At 31.8% G+C, this 13,938-nt stretch overlaps 2 protein-coding genes across 4 annotated transcripts in view; both read right to left on the bottom strand.

Annotated features, from left to right (window-relative positions):
• Nucleotides 1-5,555, bottom strand: part of SPoCk (secretory pathway calcium atpase) — a 101,242-nt gene extending 95,687 nt beyond the window's left edge. For 2 of the 3 annotated variants that reach the window (XR_011950037.1, XM_072522349.1), the window contains exon 1: nucleotides 1,845-2,049. Coding sequence is in view for 2 of the 3 variants with exons in the window: in XM_072522349.1 (XP_072378450.1) it covers nucleotides 1,845-1,916 (72 nt within the window). In the remaining variant the exon portion in view is untranslated. Of the gene's footprint in view, nucleotides 1-1,844; nucleotides 2,050-5,374 lie in introns of those variants that run through there. The other variant, XM_072522350.1, reaches the window with a different exon arrangement.
• Nucleotides 5,556-10,861: 5,306 nt separating this feature from the next.
• Nucleotides 10,862-13,366, bottom strand: LOC140434244 (uncharacterized). Its single transcript, XM_072522348.1, has one exon. It carries the CDS (start codon nucleotides 12,891-12,893, stop codon nucleotides 11,598-11,600), a length of 1,296 nt encoding a protein of 431 aa, XP_072378449.1. The 5' UTR covers nucleotides 12,894-13,366; the 3' UTR covers nucleotides 10,862-11,597.
• Nucleotides 13,367-13,938: the final 572 nt, after the last annotated feature.

Genomic DNA, 13,938 nt, shown 5'->3' with positions numbered 1-13,938 from the left:
GGATAGGACATGTAGAAAGAATGGAAGAAGGTGAAATACCAAACAAAATATTCAAACAGATGCCAGTAGGAAAAAGAACAAGAGGAAGACCGAAACTGAGATACTTAGAACAAATAGAAAATGATATAACAACCTTAAAAATAAAAAACTGGAGAAAAAAAGCACGAAACAGATCGGAATGGAGAAGAATCCTAGAACAGGCCAAGGCCCAAAAAGGGTTGTCGAGCCAGTGATGATGATGATGATAATAAACCAAAACTTAATAGGTATATTCCATAAACACAGACTTCACTGTTTTCACTGAAATTTATTTTCAATTAAAATGATAAATAAAGTATTCACAGTCCTAAAAAAAATATTAACTAATGAATATGTATTTTAATCAAATTTGATTAAAGTTCATTTATTCGAGCATTCAACGATATATCACTGAATATGTATTTATTTATGAATATTTTAACAGTGTAAATTATTGCAGTACTCAGTTACCATCCTTCAATATCTTAGACCCAAGACATAGCAGACTATAATGCTATACTCATATTATGCTCTAGCAAGGGAGCAAATAAGGCAAAGATAATAGAGCATGTTGGGCCACACACTCTGTACACCCCCAGATCACATTGCCATGACAGCACTGGATTGGAATCTTCAAGGTCAACAGAAATATGCAGACCTAAGAAAACTTAGAGAGGTCAACACTGGATGAAGGGAAAATCATGACTTGAAATCAAGTTCACTGAAGAAATTCTATGGAAGCCCTATCTTCCTCTTAGGAATCTCAGGAGCAGGAGTATATACAATAAAAAGTGAGACTGACCTTATCTCAAATGATTATTAAGTTAATCTAGAAGAAAATTTGCAAAATAACTGTACAGAAAGTACATTTTTAGAAATAGTAATTTAGTTACTGCTTAGCAGAAACACTAGAAACAAAAACTAAAATAAATGGTCCATTTTTGTTATCAATGAAGATATAAAATTACCAAAATTATTACAAAATATCAAAATATTTTTGGTATATAATAAAAATACCAATTAGGCAAGATAGAATAAATACTCATTCTTTCTTATTAGAAATTGATAGTTCTTAATTAAAACAGTGACAGCATTTAATTGTATATAAACAAATATCCTTATATTCTTAACATAAAATTACATTTGCTATAAAATTTTATTATTAATTAATATCAATTGTTTATTAATGATTTAAAGTGCATATTTTACTTTTTCTGTAGATCCGATAGGACATTACATTATTGTCCTGAAAATTAATTTTCCTACCTAAAGAAATTAAAATGCCATTTAATACCTCCTTAATTCAGTTATAAGTTTACTATACTTGTCTGGTTAAGATTATATGTTATCAGTGTTCATTAAATATTATAAGATGATTTAATATTTTATACTAATCTTGAAATAAATCTAAAAAATTAAAAAATAAACACATGTAATTCTGAGAGAAATTTCAAAACTTAAAAACAATGACAAGATATTAAATAATCAAATTTTCAAAAATAATTATTACCAAATATTCAGGTAAATCGATATGATACAAAAATATGCTTAAAGTGTAATTTATCAATAATTAAAGAACAAGAAACTACGAGGATCCAAATTTGATTGATTCAAACCATTAATACTTATTGTATGTTACAAACAATAATCTAACATGTCATCAATGATTTATTTGTTGGCCAACTTTGTGGCATATACTACCATGAAATAATAATAAATTAATTAATAGATAAATTGCAACAATCGATAGATATTTTAAGAAAACGAAAATTAATCAATACGACAACAAAGATCACTTATATTACAAAAAAATTCTGACAACTTACCCTGCATATAAATAAGTCTTCATCGTAAGGAACCTTTTCATACTTTGTGTTAGAAAGTAAGGGCTTTTTCATTTCTATTTCCACCGGTTAAATTAGACAAAAAGTAGATCAATAATCATCACATCGTTACACGAAAACAACACACACACGATTTTCCTATTTGACAGCAATGACCATCAAACGACAACCGCTAATTTGACAGTTGACAATCCCCGAGCACGTTTTAAAATACCAAGGTTAATGAAGGAACATGTGAATGTGAATCGCTATGATGAAATAAATATTTTCACTCGACGGTTTTGGAGCACTCAATCCGATTGACATAGTAAACATATTATTTAAATATTTAACCAAATATTGAGTTATTTATTTGAGTTAAAAATCGAATTTATCAACTAAGCATTTCAATCGATTCAATATGACAAAATAATTCAAATTTTTTTTTAAATTTGTATATCTTCAATTCTCGGTGACGTTGCGGTATTTGAATAAGACATGTACCTTGGTTAAAGGCTATCTTTATACCAGTGGCGTATCTTCAGCTATTAATTTACTTGTTTCAAAAGAATTTATGAAGGGGTTGGAGCAGAAAGGGTATAAGTACGTCTAAGTTAGTTTTGAGAAAATGACTTCCAAAGTAATTTGCATTTTTAAAATTCTGTACAACCCGTTAATTTAATAAAAAATGGTTAAAAATTATATTTGTATTGATAAAATAATATATTTGATAAAGGATTTAGTTAAAAAATTGAATTTGATGCACTTATACTGTTTTTGCACCAACACATTTTTTCATGTAGTTTAAACAAGGAAAAGTAAATAAATACAAAAAGTAAAGTTTCAAATCAATTTTATTAATAAACAGAACATTTTTGGAAGTACCATTAAGATACAATAGAAATATCTACAACTAAATTTTCAAAAACAAAAAATTATTCGTAGTCAGAACTGATCACATCGTCTTCGTTTTCATTTTCTTCTGTAACTTGATCAACTGCACTCGGTCCCGGCTCCATTGCTTCTTCTGATGTGTGATCCTTTTTTTTATTTTTATTTTTTGTCGCCGCACCTTCGTGTTTCATATTCGTATAGAATGCATGGTACACTGGAGGTATATAATCCAAAAGAGTTTGCAGATTTTTCCATTTTTCAAGCTTAATTGGCACTGAACTTATGTGAAGTTGCGTAAAAGTTTCACTAATACAAAGCGATGGCCGTCCAGATAAGTTGGACTCGCATAAACATTTTAGGAATGTACAGATATCATTCAAAACTGGTTTAAATTCAAACAAAAATGAGTCAAAGTCTTTTGCATATCTAAAGTATGCGATATCTCTAAATTTAAGAGGTCTTCCTTCTGTGTCTTTTTTTGGATCTTTTATAAGTCCTTCAAACGAAAAAAACATTTCCTTTTTCATGTTGTGAACTATAAATTTTTTGCAAGAAGTTGCGATTACGTTTCTCCAGTGGTCGGGAATAAAAACTTGAGGATTTCTTTTTTTGTTTTTTTCAATCAAAGCAAAATTCCTGTCACATTCCATATAAGTGCGACCTGGCTCAAGGAATTTGTGATGTATTTCTTTAATGTGGGTGGCTTTCACTAAATACATAAATAACTTGCAAATATTTTTGTTTTTATTTTGGCTCCCACACGAATCGCTGTATGCTATTCCTTTAGTAACAGTGATGGTAGGGATTTGAAAAAATGCACAAGGCACGACCTTATCTCCTGTGAACCACTGCCAGACACAGTTTCATCCCATGTGTACATGCTCCAGTGAGCAAATTATGGACGCAAAAATTGTACGTCCACAGTTGCCTTAGATAAAACACCTTTGATGTAGTAAGTAATGGCGTGGCCAACGTTTGCTGTAGATCGAAACATATTACCACAGTATCCTTCGAAGTTTTGTTGCTTTTAATATCCAGTTCTTTCATATTACATGCCTTTTGCGCCTTTCTTTGATGAAGTTCTAAAAACACTGTAGCATTTTTAATACTAATTTCGTTTCCAGAGTTCTTTACAATATTCTGCAAGTTGTCGCACTTTGAGCAGGTGTCGGTGTGGGGCTTGTGAAATCGCAAATTAAATTCACTGTTAAAAACATTACGATGGTAACTCATCTTAACGACTGGCTTATTATTTTCGTTACAATATTGTGTATATAATAAGTACATCTTTGCAACTTTAAGATCTGGGGAAAGATATCGGGTATTTAAGTTATCTTTACGAGAGTAGTGGCTTTTGTATTTAGGGGACATATTTATACGCTGAATTAGAGTCTCTCGAGTATTTTTGTAAACTTTGTTACCACTTTCATTTTTTCCCCATTTATCAGGCTCTGTTATACCAAATCTATCAGTTTTTTCACATATTGTAGTAAACCGTCTATTACTAATATCAAACGTTTGGAGGAAAAATGCTTTACATACTCGCTTATTTATTAGCATGATTTTTGTAGAAAAATTTCGATGTTTTGTAGATCCTTGATTCCTCCTAGCAACTTCCTCCTTTTTTATGCAAGACGATAAATATGCTGTTTGCAAGTCGTAACTAGAAAGCTTATAAAATTTATCAAATAGAGCTTGTCTGTCTACCTCAGAAATAATTTCGTTACACTTAAATCTGCATGTATGATCAAAAGGTCTTAATTGCTTACTTGGATGGATGACGTTCTTGTGTCCTACATACTGCTTGCCTTCGGTTCTTAACTTCTTTGTTTCATTTCTTTTCCAGGCGCCGATATTCCTGTTTCGTTTTCTTGTTTTACTTGGCATGACATGTGCAGATTTGCTAGCACTGCTTGACTCTGACTGTTCAGATTCTTCTGAGGAATGTACATCATCGTCTTCTGGTCGATAGTCTTCATCTTCTTCCGTTTCATAAGGATCTAACTCGGATTCAAATTTTTGAAAAAGATTGAAAAAACAGGAACATAACCATAAAATTAAAGCTGAGATTATTCATTTTGATCTTACCCTCTTTGCTACTAGCTAGCTATCTCCATAAATACAAGGTAATAAATATATTTCGCTTTATATAACGCACATCAACACTGTGCACAAAAACCTTGTAAACACACAACTTCAATGAAAACGCACTAGCTGCAACAAGTACGTTAAACAGTCTACTAGAAAATGTTGAGTGCACAAACGGCACAAGCGATATTATACCCGTTCTGCTCCAACAACTATGCAGGAATTGTTAAGTAGGTTTTTCTACCAATTAATAGATGGCACCAGGAGTAACTAAACACGCTTATATCGTTTTTGCTCCGAAAGAACACACACTCTAGTATTATGTTCTGCACTTAACTCAAAAAATGTAAAAATGTCAGTTATACCCTTTCTGCTCCAACCCCTTCTTATATTAAGTAAACTGGGAATAAAAATAAGTAGAATAAATACAGCTATAAATATAAGTTAAAGTTAAAGATATAAGTTTTTAAGAATTTTGGTCAAACTGTGAAATTGTGAATATAAGAACAACGATTATTTCTTTAAATAATAATATAAAATAAAGAACTTACGGAAAAAAATGATTCAAATGTGCTTTTGGTGGTATCTATTATGTGTTTAATGGTTTCGAAAATTATGGCCATTTATAGATAGGTCCTACTTTATAACATTTCCAAGTCAGTTCCAGTTGTTGTCATGTTCTTGCTGTTTTAGTGTTGATGTCTTTAAAGTTTCACATTTTTGATTGAATGTTTATGAAAAAGTGAATGTGACAGTATAAAATACAAAATATTTTGTTTTCTGTCAGATTTAGACACTACTAACTATTGCTTCCAACCTCTGAATATGAAAAGCAAAGAAGTATTTATGATGATGGCAATGCGATATTATGGTGCAATCTACAATGACGGCTAAATAAATTAAGATAGATTTATACGATATTCACAATAGACAGATAACACTTTTAACTCTCTTTCAAAATTAGATTCTCTATTATAATAAATAATAATATTTTATCACTTTTCTATACTTGTCTTTCTCATGTAAGAGGTTGATTTGAATTTCCGTCATATAGTCCAGTCGTCAGAAAAAGGGGTAAAAACGCAAAAAAATCGATTTACCAAGAATCTGTATACCGTAGAAAAAATTGTTCCAGGTAAACATGTAGCTGAGATAATTTTAAACAAAAATGTTTATAAGCATTTTTTGTGTAGAATGAACCGTTCTTTTAGAAATAACGCTGAAAACGACCGTCGATTTTGCATGTCAGTTACGCGCGCGAAATCAATGTTCAATAAAATTTGTATCAGCTCGACTGTGAAAATTAGATAATCATAACAAATGGCAAACATTGGGCCACGTTTATTTATGTAACACCTGTATAAAATCTGAGTTTAGTTGCGGCAAAATACAAAAACTGCATACAAAAGATGAACTCTTTACCTTTAAAACGCATCTTGATTTTTTTCGATAGGTCACTTGAATCAAAAGATATCGAATTTTTACTGTCGAGCTGATACCAATTTTATTGAACACTGATTTCACGAGCGTAACTGACATGCAAAATCGACGATCGCTTCAAGCGTTGTTTCTAAGAGAACGGTTCATTCTAAAAAAAATGCTTATAAACATTTTTATTTAAAATTATCTCAGCTACATTTTTTATTTGGAACATTTTTTTTTTCTCCGGTGTACAGATTTCTTTTGAGGGATTTAATTCAATGTACTGAACTCCTGATGGTCCTGCTTCAGGTTCAAAGTCTTCTTCTTCTAAATCTGTCGCCACATCACTTTTTCCCGTTTCGACATTCACTTTTGTTTTCTTTTTCTTTTGTCTATGAGTATCAGACTGTCTTAATGTCTTCAAAAGTTCTTTAAAAGTGTCATCAATCCCTTCCACGCGAACAGAACCTAACAAGGGCGATTGTGTTCCAGATTGTCTGGTATTATCATTGTCTGAATTGGGCAGCATCCTTAGGACTTTAGTACGATCCAAAGGCACGATGGCACATTTTTTAAACTCTGATTTGGCATTTTCCTCTGAAAGACTATCAACCAGTTTCTTTAATAGTCTAGGAAACTTGTCTTTAGCTACTGTGGATTCATTCCTGTCTGGTCCTCAACTTTTCCATTCCTCAACTATTTTGCGCCACATAATCTTCATGGGTCTGAAGAATGCCACATCGAGGGGCTGAGTAAGGTGAGTGGAATTACTTGGTAAAAATATAAACTTGGAACAATTTGATTAAATCGATTGACAAGTGAGACGACAAGTTGTCCCCAATCAAGTATTTTTCCCTTCTAGGTCCTTGAAAAAGGGAATTGGAATGGACTGAACCTAGTCACTGAAACAAAAACTATCAAACCAATCTGACTTGGTACGATTAAAACGAGAGTTTTTCGGACCTCCCTCCTTCCAACTGTCGTATAAATGTTGAGCATTATATATAACATAAGGTGGTAATATTTTCCCCCTCTCCACTGGCTGCAAACATTACGGAAGTAGATGCTTTTGATGAGTTGACAACTCGTTCTGGATACTTGCAGCCACGTATAAAAATCATTTTACGTTTTCCTGGGTCATCACTAAGATTGTCTCATCATAGTTGATGATGTGACTTACGAGAACGTCTTTAAGTTTTCTTTCTAACTCGTCGAAATACTTATTAATTATCTCAGGGGATACAGCTGGCCTCGACCTGTTGATGTTCTGACACATTCTGTTTGAGAGTGATTGTTTGTGTCGAGTAAGAAACGAATACATCCAATCCCGACCAGGGATGTTGTTCTTGAACTTGGAAATAACTTTGCTCTGGCGCTCCAAATATTCTCGTACGATTAACCGTAAGGTGAGAGAATCTATTGGGTATCCCCAGTCAGCACAAACTGCTAGTCTGTCAACGAGAAGTAACTCTTCATCTTCATCAAGAGAGGTCTGATCTCCTTTTTGCTTTGTATTAACATTTTTTATATATCTGTGTAAGACCGTAGTAGGTATATTATACTTAAGAGGAAACACTTTCTGTAACTAATAAGTACATTCTTTTATTTCATTTACGGCTTCTGTAGCGACTTTTCTTCACACTTGTCACAGCTTGATATTTTCGTGGCGTATCTGCGAAAACCTGTAATAAAACACTCATTACAATAAAAAAGTAAATTGAGCAGCCATTGACAAAAACAAATCTTACTCTATGGAGGTTTTAGATAAACAAAAGTAATTTCTAATGTGTGGGGTGAATGGGAACACGGTAAATATTATGTTCCTATTCACCCCACATATCTCAAATTCATGACGTGAACAATAAAACTTGTTTTTAACAAAAAACGTTAATACATAAATCAAAATACAAATCATGTTAGATTGTTGTAAAGGTTAGAATACTTAAAAAATAAAATTGATATAAGGTTGAATGTTGGAATAAATGAACTTTGATCACATAAAAGGCAGATATTGAGCACAGTTTTATTAATTTAATCTTGCCCAAGTACTTTCACTGCCAAGAAACGTTTCTTCAGTTAAAAAAACGCTTCTTGGCTTATTAAATTAATAAAACTGTGCTCGATATCTGCCTTTTATTTGATCAAAGTACATAAAAAGAGTATTCGTAAATCTATTTTGACAGAGATTTTGTACTTACCGAGAAAGTTATTATTATGAGAAATATCCTTAAAATTAATGACTTTGTTTGCACGCTGGCAACATAGGAACCGGTGACGCCAATAACACAAACCTAAATTTCCCAAAGCCATATCACATTAGCCAACCTGCAAAACTTAAATAGCCCAACGAAAATAATAATATTTGGGAAAATTATTGTTATTATTTAGTTAAGTTTTGTTCCTATTCACCCCATTTTACGGTACTTCAAAATCATCTCAGCTACATTTCTTGTTTAAAATCTTTTTTTACAGCGCACCGATGTTTGCCCCCCCCCCCCCCCATACTAGGAGGCTTTAGGGGGAAGCCCGTGAGTAAGAGTGGAAAACTTTTTTGCATTTTTTTGGGTCCCAAAATTAACATTCTTAGGAACATTCAGCTTGTTTGTCTCGTTTTTAGAGATAAAATCTGTGACTAATGGAGTAATAATAATGATTAAGGAAAACACACAATCTCGGTTTAGCATTATTCACACAACTTATAATACATCATTTCGTCCGTTATCAATTGCTATATGTCAAGAGTAAAATAGAAAACAAAAAATTAAAAACTTACCAATAGTGTCCAGTATGCCCTTTGTTTATGTCTATTGTACCGGTGGTTGACATACATCACTTCACTGTATTTTAATTAATTATAATTTTTATATGATTTTAAGTTTGGTCCAGTTTCAAAGTTGTCGAAACGATATAATATATTAAGAATATTTCATGGAATAATTGAATACTAAAGGCGATATAAAAATATTCACTGTTATTATTTATTATTATATCATATTTCCAACATAGACACACAAATGAAAATTGTGATAACAACTGAAACGTCATAATTATGTTGTGATAAAAATTAACAAGGTGTAGCAACTGTTTTAATTTAAATACATTTTCAAGGTTCATTTTTCTGGAAAATGTATTTATTTTAATCAGACTGGACAGACATACAAAAGTACGAAGTGCCTTTAATAAACGAAACATAAATGCATATATATATATATATATATATATATATATATATATATATATATATATATATATATATATATATATATATATCAAATGTCCAATTATCCTCCATTCTACGAGAGAATTAATAAACCAATCTTTCTTGTTTTTCTGATTGTTATCACATTTATACAGGTGCATTCAAATCTGCTAATGGTATCAGTAGCATCATGTCTGGGCAACTGTGCGCAATTCTAAAGGAGTTAATTTATATAAGTGACCACAATGTCTCATCTCCAAAGCTGTGATAATTACTGATTCTTTCAGTTCATTAACAATAAAATAGCTGTATACAAATAATTTCATAGGCTATCTAAGGCTACCTTCTTCCCATGGCGCCGTCTCCTTTCGAAGGTTGACGATCCAAATGGCAATTGTAGTTTTGGAAACTGCTGCGCGAAAGATCTCTGCGGATGAGCGGCCGAACCATCTCCTCAGGTCTTTCAGCCACGAGTTCTGGCGTCTTCCAACTGATCTTTTGCCCTGCACTTTTCCTTCCAGTATAACTTAAAGTAATTCGTATCTTTCGCCTCTCAACACATGACACAAGTATTGCATTTTTCTCTCTTTGATTATTTTTAGTAATTCTTTTTGTTTACACATGCGACGAAGTAACTCTTTGTACCCATGGAATTCTAAACATTCGTCATGTAGGTAATTATCAATGACTTACATCTTATTAACAAAGAAAAGCATCAAGTTCGTTTCATTTGGATCCCATCTCATTTTTCGATGTTGTTCCGAAGTCCTAATTCTTTGCTTATCCAGCTTAGGCGTTCAGTAATGGTATCATCTGAAATGGAAAAATTCCGGTCGATTTAAGAGCGTTTACAGACTTTTAACTTTATAATAAGCTTTTGAAAACAAACCAGCTACGTTAGTCTGGTTAATAACTTTACCAGGACAACTGATACGCCAGCTGTCACAAAATTGACTAAAAGTCGATTTAAAAGGCCCAAAAACCCTTTATCAAGCGGTTGAAATCTCTCTCTTGTGTGGGGTGGAATAGTCACAAGACGAATATGATTTTTTCGGCAAAAATTAATGACTTGCAGGGTACGATGTGAAATATGATTATCAAAAAGAAACAAAACATGTGTTTCTTGATTGGATCTCACTGCTGCTGAAAATGTTGGATCCACTGAAAGAACGAGTGTGCATTTATGAACCCTCGTTATGAAACTAATCACTAAATGACAAGATATCTAAGCAGTTTTCTTTGATTTCCATTCCCATGACTTAACTCCATTTCTCCATACTGCCTAAAAGGATGTTATAAGAGGAGAAACATTCCTGCTTCAAATCTTTAGTAGTTATTTATTTAGTTTATAATTATTTAATGATAAAATCATTGCAGTGTCACACATTAAAAAACAAAAAGATTTTTTAAACATTTTTATTGAAATTTTATATTATTCATACATATAAAATTTTGATTATTGTATAGTCTTTTCGCAATTGAATGGAGTAATAAAATCAAAATTTTAAGAAAATTTACAGCACTGGCGCTCATACAAAATATGTATTTTAATAGTCTACCACTAAAAATGTTGTGAATTTAATATTATAATAATAGCAGACCCTTAACACTCGCCCATGCTTATTTTAAAACCTTTTAAGACTCTGATGGGCATACTTTTGAGGTGTTCGTATTAATTATTAATTTTTTTTGTATTAATTTTATGAAAATCTGAAGACAGACTGATTTATTGTACCCTCATTTTATATTTTGTATGCAAAAGATATAAAAAAACTTTAAAAATAGCAGTAAGACAACATATTAGTTATAAATATAACTAATAATGATTTTTGCTGTAAAAATGGTTGAAGGGTTCTTAAAATTCCAAACTCCTTTTAACTTAATTGCCTAATTTAAGTTTAATTTTAATGCTGTATAATAGTCACTTTTATAGATTTACAAAAAACAACTGACAAACCATGTAAAGTAGAAACCGAAATAATACCATTACCCATTCAAAACAAATATTTTTAAATGACCATTTTACATACCTTGTAAATATTAAAATATGTACCCACACATGAAACTGCCTGCTTCTACAATTTTATTAATCCGTAAAGATTGCGAAAACACTATAGTAAGCTAAATGCCCTGTAAAAAAAATGAAGTTATAGTCATGAGTTGATAACTTCCAACATTTCTCTGAATATAATATCAGTCTGAGTTTCCATATGAGTCATATCTCTTTCAGCAGCAGTGCTTTTTGACATAACAGTCTGGCTTTCTACAGATTTCAATATATCATCAATAGTGGTTTGTGTTTGAATATTACTAAATCCTAGGTCATTCAAAATGTCATCACAGGTTTGTGTATACATATTACTCATATAGTCACCATTGAACATTACATCATCCAATATGAAGTCGGTTTGAGTCTCCATATGACAATTATCAAATTCAAAGCTACCAATATTAACATTCATGTCTTCTTTAAGCAGGTCAGATGTATTTGTATAAATTGAATCATGAGTATGAGTAGAAGCTGAGTAATTATTAGAAGAAAGACACTCTCCCGTTTGGGTACTGGAACTGTTCATATTGATACTGTTTTTAATTAAAAATTCATCTTTGCTGTATGAAGTATTGCATGATGAATTTTTAGACTCCACAATATCTGTTTGAGTATTTGAAGTCTTCTGTGTGGAAGAGTTATCACAAATGGCACTACTCTTCCTATTATTGTAACCTCCTACAGTCTGAGTTTCCACAGTCAACAATTGGTTTTTGCTTCCTGTTTGTGTATGTTGGTTATTTTGGCTTTCCAACCTTGAAGACACTTGTATCATTTTGTTTTCAAATTTAGGTAGTTCTGCATATGTTTGGCTTTCCTGATTAAATTTGGTAACTGGATCAACTAGTAGAATAAAACTAACAGAATTCTTAGGCAAAATAGGAACTACACTATTTTGCACCACTGTATCACTTTTTGCTTTATTTAGTTTATAGAAGCTTTTCTCAGGTATATTATGTTTCTTTCTTCTACCATGAGTCTGTAATGTTTCATATTTTGCATAATCAGCGCGACAGTGGGGGCATATAAAGCTGGCCCCACAATATTCAGCATGCCGAGACAGTACTTTTTGAAGTGGAAATACTATACTGCATGTAGAACATATAAATTGCTCCTGTGAGTGCCTCATCATATAATGGGTTCGAAGTGTTTTTAACTGTCTAAAATATTTTTTTGTGTGATAAGCACATTCCAGCTCAGGACAAAAGTATTGTTTCTGAAGCATATCACTCTTTAGGTTTGTTCTCTGATGGGTTTTTACCAGATGCAAATTAAGGTTAGATTCTGACATGAACACACTATTACATCCCTCCTCTGTACATTTAAGTTTGTTATGAACACGAGATTCTTCAGCCGTTGGGTAAAACTTTTTTATGTTATCTTCTATGATAAACCTCATATTGATAGAAATTACTTTAGATATATTTAGACAATCATTTGTTGTCAAATTTATATAACCAGTAATAAGCAGTGATCTTATAAACTAATTATAATATATAATTTGTAATTTAAACAAAAATATTAACTTTTATGACAATTTTTTTTATTTACTGTTTGTCAATGAAAGGTTTGTTCCAACACGCAATTTTTGTACGGTCCGAAAACCGTCACGAAACTACTTGTACCGTTTTTAATGCGCATGTTCATCATTTGTATCGTCTGATGACGGTAATTTGTAAACTGATGTTGGAACGATTTTCTGACAACTGAAATAATTTGGTGACAATTTATTTTTCTATTTTATTTATTTAATTATTAATCAGTAGTTTGCACAAATTTAAAATAAAGACCAATCTTCCTAAATAATTCTGGTTTTTCACCCTAGGTTCGGCTAATAGCTCCAAATCATCCTCACTACTATAATAATCAGAAAAATCACTAATTCCTTCATCGTCAGTCATATTTATAAAGTTATAAATAACGAGAAACAAATTATATATAAATAAATCATAAGTCTATCATACGCATGTGATAAAATCATTAACCTAACTTCTTTTTTCTGAACAAATTTAAAGAAGTAGAATAAAATCCTAGTGCGCAAGTCATCCCAACCAGTACATACATTTGCCAGATTACTGAAATTATCGTCACGAAACCGTCACTGGGTGATCATAATTTTTGTTGGAACGGTCGGAAGGACCGTGAGATGAACGATCATATTTTTGTTGGAACGTATTTTGTTTAGTGCGCAGGAGCGTAACCGTTACGTGACGGTTTTTTGTTGTGTTGGAACAAACCTGAAATCACATGAAAATTTGTTGTAAACCCCATCGCCTGATAACTCGCAGCGTTGCCACAATGAAAAAAATATTTTTGGGAATACAGTTTTATTATTTTAATACTTTTGATTTTAATACATATATTATTGTTTAGTACAAAGCATAATAACACATATAAAAATGGTTCAAAGCCACTTCTTTATCACTACTTACTTCAGAAGTAGA

Source organism: Diabrotica undecimpunctata, chromosome 2, assembly GCF_040954645.1.
Source record: "Diabrotica undecimpunctata isolate CICGRU chromosome 2, icDiaUnde3, whole genome shotgun sequence".
NCBI classification, from domain to species: domain Eukaryota; kingdom Metazoa; phylum Arthropoda; class Insecta; order Coleoptera; family Chrysomelidae; genus Diabrotica; species Diabrotica undecimpunctata.
Note: the sequence above shows the minus strand (reverse complement) of the source record. Positions and strands in the feature narration are given on the sequence as shown.

Coding starts and splice junctions, on each gene's coding strand:
- LOC140434244 (XM_072522348.1), bottom strand. CDS start 12,893: ATGAGGTTTATCATAGAAGATAACATAAAAAAGTTTTACCCAACGGCT.